This window comes from Panthera tigris, chromosome B4, assembly GCF_018350195.1.
Source record: "Panthera tigris isolate Pti1 chromosome B4, P.tigris_Pti1_mat1.1, whole genome shotgun sequence".
Classification (NCBI taxonomy): domain Eukaryota; kingdom Metazoa; phylum Chordata; class Mammalia; order Carnivora; family Felidae; genus Panthera; species Panthera tigris.
In genome coordinates this window covers 120,630,685-120,649,807 of record NC_056666.1, presented here as the reverse complement: position 1 = coordinate 120,649,807, position 19,123 = coordinate 120,630,685, and the positions used below count along the sequence as shown (strand labels likewise).

The window sequence follows — 19,123 nt, the reverse complement described above, 5'->3', positions numbered from 1 at the left end:
CTAGTTTCGATGCAGTAGACAAGAAGGTGGTAAAATATAATCTTCCTCACTTTCATATAACATGAACACTGATGTCAGGAAACAGAGGTCCATGTTTGGGTAACCATGACTCTTTTTTTTAAAAATTTTTTTTAATGTTTATTCATTTTTGAGACAAAGAGAGACAGAGCATGAATGGGGGAGGGGCAGAGAGAGAGGGAGACACAGAATCGGAAGCAGGCTCCAGGCTCTGAGCCATCAGCCCAGAGCCTGACTCGGGGCTCGAACTCACGAACCGTGAGATCGTGACCTGAGGTGAAGTCGGACGCTCAGCCGACTGAGCCACCCAGGCGCCCCCTTTTTTTTTTTTTAAATTTTTTTTTTAATGTTTATTCATTTTTGAGACAGAGAGAGACAGAGCATGAATGGGGGAGGGGCAGGGGTAACCATGACTCTTGGTTACCAAGAAGGAGTAAGAAAGAACAATATTCTGTGGTCAAAAGTTAAATATGGATATGGGACTGCCTCCAAGCCACTTAGATCATCCACTATATCCAATAAAAGAGGCTGAGAAGAGAGCTCAGTGACTCGCTCAACTTCCTAATCCATAGGCTTCATGAGGCTTAAAAAATTTTTTTTTTCTTAATGTTTGTTTGAGAGAGAGACAGAGTCAGAGCACAAGAGCAGGAGGGGCAGAGACAGAGAGGGAGACACAGATTCTGAAGCAGGCGCCAGGCTCTGAGCTGTCAGCACAGAGCCCAACGTGGGGCTCCAACTTGGGAACAGTGAGATCATGACCTGAGTCGAAGTTGGACATTCAACCGACTGAGCCACCCAGGTGACCCAATGAGGCTTTACAATAGTACTTGGGAAACAAACTGTTTTCCCTCTGTGTATAATTTATAAGCTGTATAGGGCTTAAAAAAAAAAAAAAAACCTGAATGAACAAATGTTACGATTTTAAGAGGTTTTATCTGCCTATTTCAAGACTAAAAGCAGGGAGAAGTGAAGAGAGATAGAAACCATGCTGCACAGGTGATGCTGACTTTGGGGAAAGCGACTTAATGTTTCAGAGTCTCAGTTTTCTCATCCAGGCAAAGACACCACCTCCTGGATTTCCTGCAAGGATTGAACCAAACTTGTGGGGACTCTGCTCCTAAGAGTTTAGTAAACAGTGCTCCTCCTCTGCTCCTGGGCAAAAGAATGCAAAACTGTAAAAGTCCTACGGGACTCTATTAACAGAGAAAGTAATCTTGAAGTTAGGACCTCTTTACATATTATGGAGAAATGGGGATAAGGGTAGCACTCGTGCTTACATTTAGCTTCCATACCTGTGATGGTTAGTCTTATGTGTCCACCTGTCTAAATTACAGCAGTCAGTTATATAATGAAACACTAATCTAGGTGTTGCAAGTATTTTGTAGATGTTGACAAAATCGGTTGGCTTTAAATAAAGGAGACTACCCTCAATAATGTGGATCGGACTCATTCAATGAGGCCTTAAGAGCAAAAACAGATATTTCTCAGAGAAGGAATTCTGCCATAAAATTGTGACATAGAAATCCCAGTCTATGAATTTTGTGCTCAAGACTACAGCACCAAATCTTGCCTAAGTTTCTAGCTTGCCATCTTGCCCTACAAATTCTGGACCTGCTGGCTCCCATAATCTCATGAGCCAATTCGTTAAAATAAATCTTTACACACACACACACACACACACACACACACACACACACACCCCTTCATTCTGTTGGTCTGCTTCTCTAGAGAAGTCTGATACAATGTCCATATATACTTATCACTGAGCCCTTACTTACAGTTTTACAAATAAACTTTTAAAATTTTCTTTGAAAATATCTACTCCTTCCCCCCACATGTATTATTTTTTTATGCTCCATGTGGCCTTAAAGAGCCAAAGAAAACAGGAACCAATTTGTATGTTCTCAACAAATACTTGCTAGCAAGGACCATGTTCCATGAAGGATTACAAACTCAGGACTATGCATTTATTGAGATGACACAGGAATGTGAGTACCAATTTACTCCAACTTTCTTTTCCTTTTTTTTTTTTGTTTTTAAGTTGGCTCCACACCCAGCGTGGAGCCCAGTGAGGGGCTTGAACTCACAACACTGACATCAAGACTTGAACTGAAATCAAAAGTCAGATGCTTAACTGACCTAACCACCCAGGCATCCCTCCTCACATTTTAACTGGTGTATGTTAGCAATATTCTAAGTTTGGCTACAGGGGACAGAAAAATTAAGACGTGAACCTTATCCTTAAAAGACATTCTGACTTATATGGCAGATCTATAAAAAATTCATTAATATCCAAGGCAAGGAGAAGCACCATGATAGAGGCATGAAATGGCTGTTCTGAGTCTGAAGCTGAGTTAAGAGAACTTTCAGTTTAAAAGATAGGACAAGCTTCCATAAAGAAGTAGCACAGAACAGTTTCTGGAAGCATGAGTAGAATTTCAGTTGGCAGGTGTGAGGCAAGGGCACAGCAGAAAGAGGGGAGGACACAGCAAAGGTCCAGAGGTAAGAAAGAAAGAGGTATGACTGGATAAGTAAGTAGCTTATTCATTTATTCAACAAAGAAATACGAGGACTAATCTTTTGCTAGCTGTGTGCTGAGGATACGAAGAAGAAAACAGCAATCTTGGTCTTGGAGAAAGTAGTAGGGGACAGAACGCTCAGAGTTATGAGAAGGTAGAAACAAAAGGAACTAGTTTCCGGAAGCATGGCCACACTCTTTTCTTGCCCCTATGCTTTATACACTATCTCATTCATTCATTCATTCATTTTGAGAGAGAGAGAGAGAGAGAGAGAGAGAGAGAGAGAGAGAACACAGGGGAGGAGGGGCAAAAAGAGAGGGGGGGAGAGGGGGAGAGAGGGAGAGAGGGAGAGAGGGAGGGAGGGAGGGAGGGAGGGAGGGAGAGAGAGAGAGAGAGAGAGACAGAGAGAGACAGAGAGAGACAGAGAGAGAGGGAGGGAATCCCAAGCAGGCTCTGCGCTGTCAGCAAAGAGCCAGATGCAGGGCTCGAACTCACCAACTCAGGTGAGATCATGATGTGAGTCGAAATCAAGAGTCAGACACTTAACTGACTGAGCCACCCAGGCGCTCTCACACTATTTCCATTAGCTGCCAAGTCCTTCCCTGCCCTAGCTGCCCAGCAGGCTTTCTTTCATCTTTCAGCTTCAGTGGGGCCCTCTCCTTTGTAACAATCCTCTCTTTGTGATAGAATTAAGTCATTTTTCACTATGATCCTAGAACTCAGTTTTTGTCATTGTTGTTTTTGGATTTGTCCTGCCCTAAAACTCCTTTAAAAATACTTCTATAAAAAAATTTGACCAGACATTAGACTGTGCTTCCTGTGTAGCTCTGAAGCCCAACACTTAACAAAATGCACTCAGAACAGCTGCTGAATGAACCAATAAAAGGCTCGTGGGAAGACTGAACAAATAGGCAGATCAGTTTGAGGTTTATAAAGTGCTAAAATAACACGGTAGCACCAATACACTGGATCCTTGCAGCCTCAATGCAGACAGTCTTCAAGGAAGACTGCAGTAACTTCTGAAAGCCTGATCACTTCTACTTTTTCTGAGGTTTCTTAACAATTTACGTAAGTGAACACCCCAGATGACAGGAAAGAGAATGTAATGGGGGTAAGTGGTAGGGACAAGTCAAAAGGCAAAAGTGCTGACAGATTCATAAGAGATGTTCCATTACGTGTTCCCCTAGCACACCAAATAACACCCTGGTGCCATGAGAGTGAAGGGCAAAGATCAAAGAGCATTCAACCACTCGAGGACCAATGCTCTTGTCGATAAAAAGCACTTATGATTAGATGACCCCAAAAATCCCGACAACTCAAGTCAGGGGCAAAATAAGTAATAATAAGCAACCAAAAAACTCAGAAAACTGGCAGGTTTCTTTAGGCTGCAAAAGAAAATCGCAAGGCGACGCAGCACTTCTCTGAGTAATTATCTGAGTGGTTCGTCTTGTCCAAGGCTATGTCACACTTAGGCCATCAGAGGTCTCTTCCCGTTTCTCCCAGAACCCTGGATCTGTGATCTTCCAGCAATGTTGAACTTACTTTGCTGCAGCTCTTCTGGTCTTTTTCTTCTGTGAGGGCTCATCCATGGGCACCGCTTCTTCCTCCAGCTCTTCGTCATCTCCAGCATCGGGTTCCTCTTCAGTCTCCTCCGCGGCCACCCCTTTGCCTTTCCTGCGCAGATCCTGGGTGGGAGCGACCTGCAGGTCTGCTGGGTAATACTCGTTGCTACAGTGGAAAGAGATGAAGCGGAGTTGTCCTAATTCTGTTTGTGACAGATGGATGTACATCCACGGTTCAGAGTCACACAATGAAGAGTCACCAGGGGCACCTTAGCCAAACCTCCTCACATTATTCTTTCTTATTCAGCCCCTCTTAAGTACCTGGTTTGGCAAACCTACCATTAATTGCAGTTACACTTTTAAAATCCCACTGTTACACTGTTAAAAATATTTGAAAAATCTCTTTTGGCCTGAGCTGAAATCAGTCTCTCTGTCTCTGGAACCGTAACTGGGGGAGGTGGGTATAGGGGTGGATTTTATTAAATAAGGAAAGCATAGCACTAACACCATGCCAGTCACTTTCACCCAGACACACTGTACTTTGCCAATGTCCTTTTGCAAATATAGTGCCACAGCAAAATTCAGTCCTCTGGACGTGGTCTGGTAAGACAGGTGGACTGTCAACTCCATTGCTTTCAGGGGCAGACACAGCATGACACAGACTCAAACTGAATGTCCAGGTAGTGAAAATCACAAAGTATTTGTGTTTTGCCTCTTTAAACTAAGCTCATCCAATTCCTATTCATGTTTGTTTTTATTAGATTCCATCCCTTTAATTTTGGTCTGCTATTTGAAGTAACTAATATTATCTTGAAGGCTGCCACAGAGTGCATTGCTTTTGAGTCATTTTAATTCCATCATCCAACAACTTGTTCATTTGTGGTCTGTTTTGTGCATGGACGGCACTGGGCTACAGACACAAGGAAATCGATCAGACAGGCTTTAAAGTCTGCACTCAAAAATACACTGATAAAATAACATGTTTGAGGGTAGCACACCTGGAAGACACTCCAGGTCAACACACGTTAAACTCCAGGTGAATACACGAAGCTAGCCCTGGAGAGCTAGGACGCTTTACCATAGTCAACTCTGTATTTTCAGCCAGCAGGATCTAGCACTTGATACCTACCAGGCAGACGAATAAATAAAATGAACAAGGTTGCTGTGTCGGTTACAAACCATACCATCATCTACTGAACAGCACCCCCACTATAATCCCAACACTCAGTTAACCATATAGAACATAAATTTTAAACTGTATCTCCATGCACAGCATGTTCACTAGTGTTTGGTAAGTAAGATAACTCACACGGAGCACTCACAAGAGTGCTTCTAGCACACAGCAGGGACTCTTTAGATGTCACCTGTTATCAAGGTATTGTCATTGTTAGTCACTCCTGCCTCTGGTTTGGTTCTTCTCAAAGAATGTTTGTTTACAAGGGATTCACAAATTAGTTCTAACACTGAATTGTTGGAAACATATTTAGAAATGTAAATTTCTAGTAAAAAAAAAAATAAAATAAAGAGCCCATAATATATTTCAAAGTCAAAATGAAAGGTGACATTTGCATTTTCCATTAGTTTGGATCATCTATAAAAGTATTTGCTACAGGTAATCGTTGCCAACTAATGTTAAATATTTTTTAAATTGTATATCTTTTAAAAAAATATTGTTTATCTATAGTCTCTAAGTCTTCTTAAACTCAGAAACGACATCTTGTTACAGGCTCCTCTCTCCATCCCCAGGAATCTATTAGTAATCCCTTTCTTTCTTTAGGGAAAAATTTAGAAAATTAACAGAGCAGGAAATTTATTTCCTGTTAACACCATTAGTACTTGCTTCCATATGTATAGCTCTTTGTAGCGCACAAAACAACTGATAAACATTATTTTATATGATCTTCAAAACAAGGCAGGGCAGCTAAATATCGTTTTCATGCTATAAATAAACTGAAGCCTGAAGAATTAGGTGAAAAAATCATTGCTCTTCCACCATGGAACCTACTGACCTGCCTGAATCTTTGTTTGTAACCTTTGCCAGAATGAATTATTCATATAAACTTTTCTACTTATGCACTGGATCCTATCTCAACTATTCAAAGACATGACTCCAGCAATTTTATTCCCTCTCTTACATTACAAATTTTCCCTCCTTTCTGGATCATTCACAACACCAGCATTACACAGAGGTGCGCTGCTTAAATCTTCAACAGCAACCCACCAACAGCAGCTCTCTCCACTCCCACATCACCCTCCACCTGTCTGCTTCTTTTTTACAAGAACTATCCACACTTGCTGTTTTCATTTTTAGTTCTGTTTCCTTTTAAGCTCATTTTAATCAGGCTTTCATCCCTACCAGGTTAACCGAAACAACTCTTGTTAAGATGCCTTCTAAAGCCAATGATCAATTCTTATGCTTTATCTGACTGACATCTCAGATATGTATGATCCAACTAGTTACTCCCTCTTCAAAATGCTTTCTTCATGTGGCACCTGGGATGCTACATGGTCTTGGTTCTTCTCTCACTCTTTCTGGCTTCCTTTGCTGGCTCCTTATCTCCCAACTTCTAAATCTCAACTATCAGTCCTTAGAAGTCTTCTCTCTCTATGTTTACACCTTAGGTGTAGCTTCATTCCTGGTCTCACGATTTAAAAATCATGTGTATACCGATGATTCTCAATTTATAATCTTTAGGCCAAACCTCTCCCTCCAACTTTAAACTTCAAATTCAACTGCTTATTCAACATCCCTACTTAGATGGCTATTCAGTATCCCAAACATAACACCTAGAAAAATGAATTCCTGATCTCCCCCACACATCTGCAAACCTGTGCTTTCCTCCCAATCTCAGTAAATGGTGACTCTCTTCTTCCAGTCGCTCAGCTCAAAACCTTAGAGACATCCCCAATTCCTCCCCTTTCACCTTCCTGTACCAACATTCCCCCTTTTCCCCCAAACACCTACACATCTGATCTGTTGGCTGACCAAACTGCACAGGCTGTTCTAAGTGTAATCCCCCCCAACTATATTTTACTGACTTGAAATCTTTCCAAGAATATGCAGAATTCAACCACCCCTCATCAGCTGTACTACTACAACCTTGGTCAAGTCACCCACATTTCTTGCCGGACTTTATAATCTCTGAAGCTGGTCTATCTGCTCTGACCGACCCACAGTCTATTCTTGACATGACAGCTAGAAAAATCCTTAAGAAATCTTAAGTCATGTCACCTCTGTTTAAACCTTCTGATGTCTTTCCATTTCACTAACAGAAAAAAAACAAGTCCTTTACCGTCACTTGAAGGCCCTACACAATTTGGTCTCCTGTTAAGTTTTTGGCCTAATCTTTAACTATTTTCTCCCAGGGTCACTGCTATAGCCACTCAGACTTTCTTGCTGTTCTTGGAACAAGCCAAGCATGCTGTGGTTTGTAGCCTGCTTAAGCTACACATATGACACTTTCCCATATAATGAAATACTACTATAAAACATACTCTTCATTGATGATTAGTCCTGTTCTGTACATCACATTCCGTATCTTTAGAGTTTTAAAGTCATCCAATTATCTACTCAAAACAAAGCAATGCTGCAGAAAGTTGTTATTCTGTAGCAACATACAAAGTACATTCCCCCTCAGCATCCTAGGAAACATAAGCAGGCTGACAACACAGTGGCTGGGGCTGGGTTTCTGGAAAAAACATAAGCAGGCTGACAACACAGTGGCTGGGGCTGGGTTTCTGGAAAACATGTTAAAGCCCCAAGGAAGGCAATGAAACAACAAGGCAAAAAAATAACAAGGCCTTTGTATGCTAATCTAATTCAACAAGCCTTTCTTATTTTGTAACCTGCAATTAAAAAAAAATTTTTTTAATGTTTCTTTATTTTTGAGACAGAGAGAGACAGAGCATGAACGGAGGAGGGGCAGAGAGAGAGGGAGACACAGAATCCAAAGCAGGCTCCATGCTCCAAGCTGTCAGCACAGAGCCGGATGCGGGGCTCAAACTCACGGACTGTGAAACCATGACCTGAGCTGAAGTTGGATGTTTAACCGACTGAGCCACCCAGGCGCCCCTGTAACCCGGAATTTTTATTTTTATATTTTTTAATTTAAAATAAAAAAAATTTTAATGTTTATTTTTGAGAGAGAGAGCGAGAGAGACAGACAGAGAGAGAGGCGCAGAGAGAGAGGGAGACACAGAATCCAAAGCAGGCTCCAGGCTCTGAGCTATCAGCCCAGAGCCTAATGTGGGGCTCAAACCCATGAACCATGAGATCGTGACCTGAGCCGAAGTCAGACACTTAACCAACTGAGCCATCTAGTTGCCCCTATAATCTTTTTTTAACTTGGAATTTTTATTAACACCATTTGTGGCATGGTTACAATTTAACTGGTGTCAAATTAAGTGGCAAAAAAAAAACTAGCTGTTATCTGAGAGAGCCAGTGCTTTACAGATGAGCCAATGGTTTGAAAATGTGATGGACATACTAAAAACACAGCCTACTTGGGAGTTTAAGACTTCACATCTTCTCTTCCTCATACTCTACCAGGGACATATTCCTGGAAAGGAATACTTACTGGATAAATCTCAGGAAAAGTGGGGAAAGCTCCCTGGACCGTGGCTCTACCCTCTCTGGGAATTTTGCCAGAGCTCGCCAGAGCAAAAATCGGAAGTTGGTGTGGTCCAGTCTTTCCTGACAGTCAGTTTTTGATGTTAACTGCTCATGATAAAGAGCTCCAACATCTCCTTCCTGAGGCTGCTCCCAACTTTCATCTCCAATGGACTTCTCATCTCTTACATCATTTTGCAGCTCTTTCTCTGCAAGAAAAAAAGTCATTGGAACCACTAGAGAAATGTTAACATTTGTCCTCTGGGTCTCCTCATGTGAGGGTGTTTCTAGCTCTAGTAATATGAGGAAACAATAAAATATATCCAAAGGTTATCAGGATAGTACATTACTCATTTCTGTTTCCCGATTTCATGCACAATTAAGCAGTAAAAAATTAAATAGTTAAACCACCTTTTTTTCCCCAGCCTCCCTTTCACTTCCCCTTACATACCAGCATGTAGAGCTGCTTTTTCTAGATGTTCATAGTAGACTTTCCAAAATTGCTTATTGTCCATTTCATGTGCATGAGAACTAAGAGAAAAGATCACAAATACATGGTATAATCCTTTTTAAAAGATCTCTCATAGGAAAAAAAAAAGTGAAAGGATATAATTACAATTTAATTAGGTTATCCTTGAATATAGGGCTTCAATAACTTTTGTACGTTTTTACATTTTTTCAAAATGCCTGCACTGAGCAGGAATTTTTATTAATTTCAGTGTAGTTGAAACACAGTATTACATTAGTTTCAGGTGTATAACTTAGTGATTTGACAAGTTTATACATTATGCTGTGCTCACAAGTGTAGCTACCATCTGCCCCATTACATCGCTGTTATAATACCATTGACCATATTCCTTTTATTCCCATAACTTACTGATTTCATAACTGGAAACCTGTACCTCTCACTCTCCTTCACCCATGCTGCCCATACCCCCACCCACTCCCCTCTGGCAGCCATCAGGTTTTTTTGTTTTCTTTTTTTTTTGTACTTACAGGTCTTTCTTTGTACTTACAGGTCTGATTCTGCTTTTTGTTTATTTATTCATTTTTTTTTAAAGATTCCACTTATAAGTAGAATCATATATTTGTCTTTCTCAGTCTGACTTATTTCACTTAGCGTAATACCCTCCAGGTCCACCCATGTTATTTCAAATGGCACAATCTCATCCTTTTTTATGGCTGTGTAATATTCCATTGTGTACATATACCACATTTTCCTTACCCACTCATCTACTGATGGACACTTAGGTTGCCTCCATATCTTGGCTCTTGTAAATAACACTGCAGTGAACATCTATATTTTTGAGTTAATGTTTTTGTTTTCTTTGGTAAATACCTAGTAGTGGGATTATATTTTTTTAAATGTTTATTTATTTATTTTGAAAGAGAGAGAGGGAGAGGCAGAGAGAGAGGGAGAGAGAATCCCAAGCAGGCTCCATGTTGTTAATGCAAAGCCCAACACGAGGCTCAATCTCACAAACTGTGAGATCATGACCTGAGCTGAAATCAAGAGTCGGACATTTGGGGCACCTGGATAGCTCAGCTGGTTAAGCAGGCAACTTCAGCTCAGGTCATGATCTCACAGTTCATGAGTTCAAGCCCTGTGTTGGGTTCTGTGCTGACAGCTCAGAGCCTAGAGCCTGCTTTGGATTCTGTGTCTCCCTCTCTCTGTCCCTTTCCTGCTCCCACTCTGTCTCTCTCTCTCTCAAAAATAAACATTAAAAAAAAAATGAGTTGGACACTGACTGAGCCCCCCAGGTGCTCCCAGTAGTGGAATTACTGAATCACATGGTATTTCTATTTTTAATTTTTTGAGGAGGAATTATTTTTATAGTCATAAAGTACTAAAGGATATTTTTTAACACCTAAATAGATCCCTCTAAGAAGGTTTTGTTTTTTTTTTTTGTTTAAGTATATTTACTTTGAGAGAGACAGAAACTGTAAGAAGGGGCAGAGAGAGGGAAAGAGACAGAATTCTAAGCAGGCTCCACGCTGCCAGTGAAGAGCCCAATGTGGGACTCAAACTCACTCAACTGTGAGATCATGACCTGAGCCAAAATCAAGAGTCAAATGCTTAACTGACTGAGCCACCCAGGCACCCTAAGAAGACTATTTTTAAAGGCACAGTAATGTGAACGGGGTATCAGGTACAAGGTATGGCACATTAAAGAAAGGAGAGGACTCCGGAGAAAAACTCAGCTAACTTTAAAGTGTTGGCTTTCAGAGGTGCCTGGGTGACTCATTCAGTTAAGCGCCTGACTTTGGCTCAGGTCATGATCTCGCCTTTGTGGGTTTGAGCCCCACATCGGGGAATGTGCTGACAGCTCAGAGCCTGGAGCCTGCTTTGGATTCTGTGTCTCCCTCTCCCTCTACCCCTCCCCTGCTTCCACTGTGTCTCTCAAAATAAAATAAAACGTTAAAAAAAATTTTAAGTGTTGGTTTTCCTCCACCAAATTAAAATATACGTATCATTGACATAAAGGCAAAAAAAATAACTACATGAAACATACCTTTCAGAATTCGAAGAAAAATCAGATGAATCACATAAGTGTTTATATAATTTGGTATCTTATCACCAATAATCTCAAAATGTTTATGCTCTAGATACCACCTCACACCTGTCAGAATGGCTAACATTAACAACTCAGGCAACAACAGATGTTGGCGAGGATGCAGAGAAAGAGGATCTCTTTTGCATTGTTGGTGGCAATGCAAGCTGGTGCAGCCACTCTGGAAAACAGTATGGAGGTTCCTCAAAAAACTAAAAATAAAACTACCCTACAACCCAGCAATTGCTGGGATAAATACTGGATAAATTTATCCTTGGATAAGTACTCTAGATAAATCCCTGGATAAATACTACTAGGTATTTATCCAAGGGATACAGGTGTGCCGTTTTGAAGGGACACATGCACCCTCATATTTATAGCAGCACTATGAACAATAGCCAAAGTATGGAAAGAGCCCAAATGTGCATCGATGGATGAAAGAAGATGTGGTACATATATACAATGGAGTATTACTCGGCAATCAAAAAGAATGAAATCTTGCCATTTGCAACTACGTGGATGGAACTGGAGGGTATTATGCTAAGTGAAATTAGTCAGAGAAAGACAAATACCATATGACTTCACTCATATGAGGACTTTAAGAGACAAACCAAATGAACATAAGGGAAAGGCAATAAAAATAATATAAAAACAGGGAGGGGGACAGAAGAGACTCATAAATATGGAGAACAAATAGAGGGTTACTGGAGGGGGTGTGGGAGGGGGGATGGGCTAAATGGGTAAGGGGCACTAAGGAATCTACTCCTGAAGTCATTGTTGCACTATATGCTAACTAATTTGGATGTAAATTTAGAAAAAATTAAATTAAAAAAAATGTGTATGCTCTTTCTATCACTACTTGTCTAAGAATATGATATTTTTTTCTGCTCCTAATATTTTACTCTGACTTGTGCCTGAGCAGGTGGGCTCCAGGCAGGCAGTAAACATCTACTGGCACCCAGCTGGGAGCATGGAAAGGCCTGGCCTAGCTCTCTGGGGTCACAGACTATGGAGTTCAAAGGAGCAGGTTTGGCCTTTCTTGATCAGCATGGGGTGCCTGGCCAGGGACACAGGTGAGTCTTTTTTTTGTTTGTTTGTTTTTAAGAGACTGGATATCATTTTTACTAATGCCACAGCCCAACATCCATTTTGTCACTACAGCAGGTTGATTGAGTGTGTGTGTTTGTGTGTGTGTGTATGTGTATGTTCCTGAACAGACGAGGGGCCAGAAGAGACTCAAGCAGGTCTCAGCCAACAGCTCTACTGAGCAGCAACCAAAAGACAGTGACACAGGTTGGACTTCTGCCTGTCTTTCTCCTGGGCTACCTTTCCGCATTCTGAGGGCAAGTGTGAGGCCCATGCCAGCCAAGATTAAAGGGCTTCTTAGCAAAGTTCAGTCTCCAACTCCCAGTCATCACCGCCCCTCTGACCACAGGGATGCCCCTGGGCAAAGTACAGACTGCTAGGCAAAGGTGGATAATCATCACACAAGATATGAACTGTATATGCTGTTGACTATCCATGAAAAATCAATCAGTTTTCAGATAGATTGAAAGGTCAAATCAGATAGATTTGAGAGGTCACACATGATATATGTCTAATCTGACAAAAAGCAGAGTAGACCATCTGAAGACAAAGGTCTGCAAAAGGACAGACTACATATGAAGCACCACATATGTAATTTCTATGTGATTACTAAGGTCCTTTTTAGAACTAAGGGACTCTTGGATACTAGACACCTAGGGTTTCAAAAAGTCATTATTTTTAAAGTTTGGCTAACTGACTTAATATATATAAATAAAATTTTGCAATTACTATACACTATCTTGTGACCGTAAAAAAAATTTAACAGACCATGGTGAGGAAGATGGCAGCATAGAAGGACACTGGGCTCACCGTGCCCTGTTGACCACTTAGATTCCACCCACATCTGCCTAAATAATCCAGAAAACCGCCAGAAGACTAGCAGAATGGACTCTCTAGAGCCAAGTGTAGACAAGGGGCCCATGGAAGAGGGGCCCCTCCTGAAGCAGACTACCAAAGGCAAAGCGAGCTGAGTCTGCCCCTCCAGCCCCTGTGTACCTTGCGGATCCGCCCCGGCTAATACGTCAGTTCCCATCTAAGCAGCACCACAAGCCTGGCAATGTATAAGTAGCCCAGACAGGGGCCACACCACCCCTGGGAGAGGGGAAGATAAGGTACACACCAGTCTGACTGTGGCCCCAGGGGTGGGCTGGGGGCAGACATCAGGTCTGACTGCGGCCCTGACCACCAGCGCGAGTTACTCCAGACAGCACAGAGGAAGAGCCCTGCAGTTCCGTGCCACTCCAGGGACTATCCAAAATGACGAAATGGAAGAATTCTCCTCAAAAGAAACTCCTGGAAGTAGCGGCAACTAACGAACTGATCAAAAATGATTTAAGCAATGTAATAGAAAATGAATTTAAAATAATAGTCATAAAATTAATTGCTGGGCTTGAAAAAAGTACACAGGACAGCAGAGAATCTATTACTACAGAGATCAAGGGACTAAGAAACAGTCAGGAGGAGCTAAAAAATGCTATAAATGAGCTGCAAAATAAAATGGAGGCGCCCACAGCTTGGATTGAAGAGACAGAGGAGAGAATAGGTGAATGAGAAGATAAAACTATGGAAAAAGAGGAAACTGAGAAAAAGAGAGATTAAAAAATCCAGGAGTATGAGGGGAGAATTAGAGAACTAAGTGACACAACTAAACGTGCTAACATATGCATAATTGGGATTCCAGAGGGGGAAGAGACAGGGAAAGGTGAAGGTGTACTTGAAAAAATCATAGCTGAGAACTTCCCTGAACTGGGGAAGGAAAAAGGCACTGAAATCCAAGAGGCACAGAGAACTCCCTTCAGACGTAACTTGAATCGATCCCCTGCATGACATATCATAGTCAAACTGGCAAAATAAAAGGATAAAGTGAAAATTCTGAAAGCAGCTAGGGATAAACATGCTGTAACACATAAAGAGAGGCTGATAAGACTAGTGACGGATTTATCTACTGAAAGATGGCAGGCCAGAAGGAATGGCAGGAAATCTTCAATGTGATGAACAGAGAAAATATGCAACCAAGAATCTCTATCCAGCAAGTCTGTCATTCAGAATAGAAGAAGAAATAAAGGTTTTCCCAAACAAACAAAAACTGAAGGAATTCATCACCACTAAACCAGCCCTACAAGAGACCCTAAGGGGAATCCTGTGAGACAAGGTACCAGAGACATCACTACAAGCATGAAACCTACAGACATCACAATGACTCTAAACCCATATCTTTCTATAATAAAACTGAATGTATATGGACTAAATGTGCCAACCAAAAAACATAGGGTATCAGAATGGATAAAAAAACAAGACCCATCTATTTGCTGTCTACAAGAGACTCATTTTAGACCTGAGGACACCTTCAGATTGAGAGTGAGGGGATGGAGAACTATTTATCATGCCACTGGAAGTCAAAAGAAAGCTGGAGTAGCCATACTTATATCAGACAAACCAGACTTTAAATTAAAGGCTGTAACAAGAGATGAAGAAGGGCATTCTATAATAATCACAGGGTCTATCCATCAAGAAGAGCTAACAATTATAAATGTCTATGCGCCGAATACAGGAGCCCCCAAATATATAAAACAATTACTCACAAACATAAGCAACCTTATTGATAAGAATGTGGTAATTGCAGGGGACTTTAACACCTACTTACAGAAATGGATAGATCATCTAGACACATGGTCAATAAAGAAACAAGGGCCCTGAATGATACATTGGATCAGATGGACTTGACAGATATATTTAGAACTCTGCATCCCAAAGCAACAGAATATACTTTCTTCTCGAGTGCACATGGAACATTCTCCAAGACAGATCACATACTGGGTCACAAAACAGCCCTTCATAAGTATACAAGAATTAAGATCATACCATGCATACTTTCTGACCACAATGCTATGAAGCTTGAAATCAACCACAGGAAAAAGTCTGGAAAACCTCCAAAAGAATGGTTAAAGAACACCCTACTAAAGAATGAATGGGTCAACCAGGCAATTAGAGAAGAGATTAAGAAATATATGGAAACAAATGAAAAGGAAAATACGACAATCCAAACACTTTGGGATGCAGCGAAGGCAGTCCTGAGAGGAAAATACATTGCAATCCAGGCCTATCACAAGAAACAAGAAAAATCCCAAATACAAAATCTAACAGCACACCTAAAGGAAATAGAAGCAGAACAGCAAAGACACCCCAAACCCAGCAGAAGAAGAGAAATAATAAAGATCAGAGCAGAAATAAACAATATAGAATCTAAAAAAACTGTAGAGCACATCAATGAAACCAAGAGTTGGTTTTTTGAAAAAATAAACAAAATTGATAAACCTCTAGCTAGGCTTCTGAAAAAGAAAAGGGAGAGGACCCAAATAGATAAAATCGTGAATGAAAATGGAATTATTACAACCAATCCCTCAGAAATACAAGCAATTATCAGGGAATACTATGAAAAATTACATGCCAAACAACTGGACAACCTGGAAGAAATGGACAATTCCTAAACACCCACACACTCCTAAAATTCAAACAGGAAGAAATAGAAAGATTGAACAGACCCATAACCAGTGAAGAAATGGAATCAGTTATCAAAAATCTCCCAACAAATAAGAGTCCAGGACCAGATGGCTTCCCTGGGGAATTCTAAAGCAGGCATTTAAAGCAGGCATTTAAAGCAGAAATAATACTTATCCTTCTCAAGCTATTCCAAAAAACAGAAAGGGAAGGAAAACTTCCAGACTCATTCTATGAAGCCAGCATTACTTTGATTCCTAAACCAGACAGAGACCCAGTAAAAAAAAAGAGAACTACAGGCCAATATCCCTGATGAATATGGATGCAAAAATTCTCAGTAAGATACTAGCAAATTGAATTCAACAGCATATAAAGAATTATTCACCATGATGAAGTGAGATTCATTCCTGGCCTGCAGGGCTGGTTCAACATTCACAAATCAATCAATGTGATACATCACATTAGTAAAAGAAAAGATAAGAATCATATGATCCTGTCAATCGATGCAGAAAAAGCATTTGACAAAATTCAGCATCCTTTCTTAATAAAAACCCTTGAGAAAGTCGGGATAGAAGGAACATACTTAAAGATCATAAAAGCCATTTATGAAAAGCCCACAGCTAACATCATCCTCAATGGGGAAAAACTGAGAGCTTTCTCCCTGAGATCAGGAACACGACAGGGATGTCCACTCTCACCACTGTTGTTTAACATAGTGTTGGAAGTTCTAGCCTCAGCAATCAGACAACAAAAGGAAATCAAAGGCATCAAAATTGGCAAAGATGAAGTTTTCACTTTTTGCCGATGACATGATACTGTACATGGAAAATCCAATAGACTCCACCAAAAGTCTGCTAGAACTGATACATGAGCTCAGCAAAGTCACAGGATACAAAATTAAGGTACAGAAATCAGTTGCATTCTTATACACTGATAATGAAGCAATAGAAGGACAAATAAAGAAACTGATCCCATTCACAATTGCACCAAGAAGCATAAAATACCTAAGAATAAACCTAATCAAAGATGTAAAAGATCTGTATGCTGAAAACTATAGAAAGCTTATGAAGGAAATTGAAGAAGAAATAAAGAAATGGAAAAACATTCCGTACTCATGGATTGGAAGAATATTGTTAAAATATCAATACTACCCAAAGCTATCTACACATCCAACGCAATCCTAATCAAAATTGCACCAGCATTCTTCTCGAAGCTAGAACAAGTAATCCTAAAATTTGTATCGAACCACAAAAGGCCCCAAATAGCCAAAGTAATTTTGAAGAAGACAACCAAAGCAGGAGGCATCACAATCCCAGACTTTAGCCTCTACTACAAAGCTGTAATCATCAAGACAGCATGGTATTGGCACAAAGACAATAGACCAATGGAATAGAACAGAGTCCACAATTGGACCCACAAAAGTATGGCCAACTCATCTTTGACAAAGTAGGAAAGAATATCCAATGGAAAAAAAGACCATCTCTTTAACAAATGGTGCTGGGAGAACTGGACAGCAACATGCAAAAGGATGAAACTAGACCACTTTCTTACACCATTCATAAAAACAAACTCAAAATGGATAAAGGACCTGACTGTGAGACAGGAAACCATCAAAACCCTAGAGGAGAAAACAGGAAAAAACCTCTCTGACCTCAGCCACAGCAGTTTCTTACTTGACACATCCCCAAGGGCAAGGGAATTAAAAGCAAAAATGAACTATTGGGACCTCATGAAGATAAAAGCTTCTGCACTGCAAAGGAAACAATCAACAAAACTAAAAAGCAATGAACGGAATGGGAAAAGATATTTGCAAATGACATATTGGACAAAGGGCTAGTATCCAAAATCTATAAAGGGCTCACCAAACTCCACACCCGAAAAACAAATAATCCAGTGAAGAAATGGGCAGAAAACACGAATAGAGACTTCTCTAAAGAAGACATCCAGATGGCCAACAGGCACATGAAAAGATGCTCAACGTCGCTCCTCATCAGGGAAATACAAATCAAAACCACACTCAGATACCACCTCATGCCAGTCAGAGTGGCCAAAATGAACAAATCAGGAGACTATAGATGCTGGCGAGGATGTGGAGAAATGGGAACCCTCTAGCACTGTTGGTGGGAATGCAAATTGGTGCAGCCACTCTGGAAAACAGTGTGGAGGTTCCTCAAAAAATTAAAAATAGACCTACCCTATGACTCAGCAATAGCACTGCTAGGAATTTACCCAAGGGATACAGGAGTACTGATGCATAGGGGCACTTGTACCCCAATGTTTATAGCAGCACTTTCAACAATAGCCAAATTATGGAAAGAGCCTAAATGTCCATCAACTGATGAATGGATAAAGAAATTGTGGTTTACATACACAACGGAGTACTATGTGGCAATGAGAAAGAATGAAATATGGCCCTTTGTAGCAACATGGATGGAACTGGAGAGTGTGATGCTAAGTGAAATAAGCCATACAGAGAAAGACAGATACCATATGGTTTCATTCTTATGTGGATCCTGAGAAACTTAACAGAAACCCATGGGGGAGGGGAAGGAAAAAAAAAAGAAAAAGAGGTTAGAAAGGGAGACAGCCAAAGCATAAGAGACTCTTAAAAACTGAGAACTGAGGGTTGATGGGGGGGTGGGAGGGAGAGGAGGGTTGGTGATGGTATTGAGGAGGGCACCTTTTGGGATGAGCACTGGGTGTTGTATGGAAACCAATTTGACAATAAATTTCATATTAAAAAAATTAAAAAATAAATTTAACCATATAGATGTATCATATCAAGTAGACAGAGCAAGTCCTTTGAAGTTATTTCAATGCACAAAGATACATACATATAACATCTGAGATGTTGAAATACTTGACATTAGAGAGAATAACTAATGTTCGTTTTTTCTTCACCTTGTCCCACAAAGGATTTAAGGTAGCTACAAATACTATACACACCCATTCATTTAAATCACACCTAGCAGGAGTATAATCTGGCCCCATCACTCTGCAATAGTTAACACATACAGCTTCATCCATTTTAACCCATGCTTACCTTATGAGTTCAATAACAGGATCCCAGAGGGCACTGAAGTTAACATACAACATGCTTAATAAATAACGAAGTGGCACCTGTGATTATAGGAAACTAGTTTAGTAAATGGGCTATAAACTACAGAATATATGAAATATAAATATCCCAACTCAGACAATCAGAGGTTAAAAAGAAGCTTGTGCTTTAAGGAACAAGTTGTAGGTACCAATCCAAAATTCGGCATATAATAGTTTTCT

At 40.5% G+C, this 19,123-nt stretch overlaps 1 protein-coding gene across 2 annotated transcripts in view; it reads right to left on the bottom strand.

The window, feature by feature from the left end:
- Nucleotides 1–19,123, bottom strand: part of UTP20 (UTP20 small subunit processome component) — a 108,620-nt gene that overhangs the window by 60,958 nt on the left and 28,539 nt on the right. For both annotated transcript variants that reach the window (XM_042993011.1, XM_007085664.3), the window contains exons 19-22: nt 18,888–18,964; nt 9,160–9,239; nt 8,677–8,917; nt 4,080–4,265 (exon numbers count right to left, since the gene is read on the bottom strand). In XM_042993011.1, the coding sequence (XP_042848945.1) occupies nt 4,080–4,265; nt 8,677–8,917; nt 9,160–9,239; nt 18,888–18,964 (584 nt within the window). The remainder of the gene's footprint in view (nt 1–4,079; nt 4,266–8,676; nt 8,918–9,159; nt 9,240–18,887; nt 18,965–19,123) is intronic.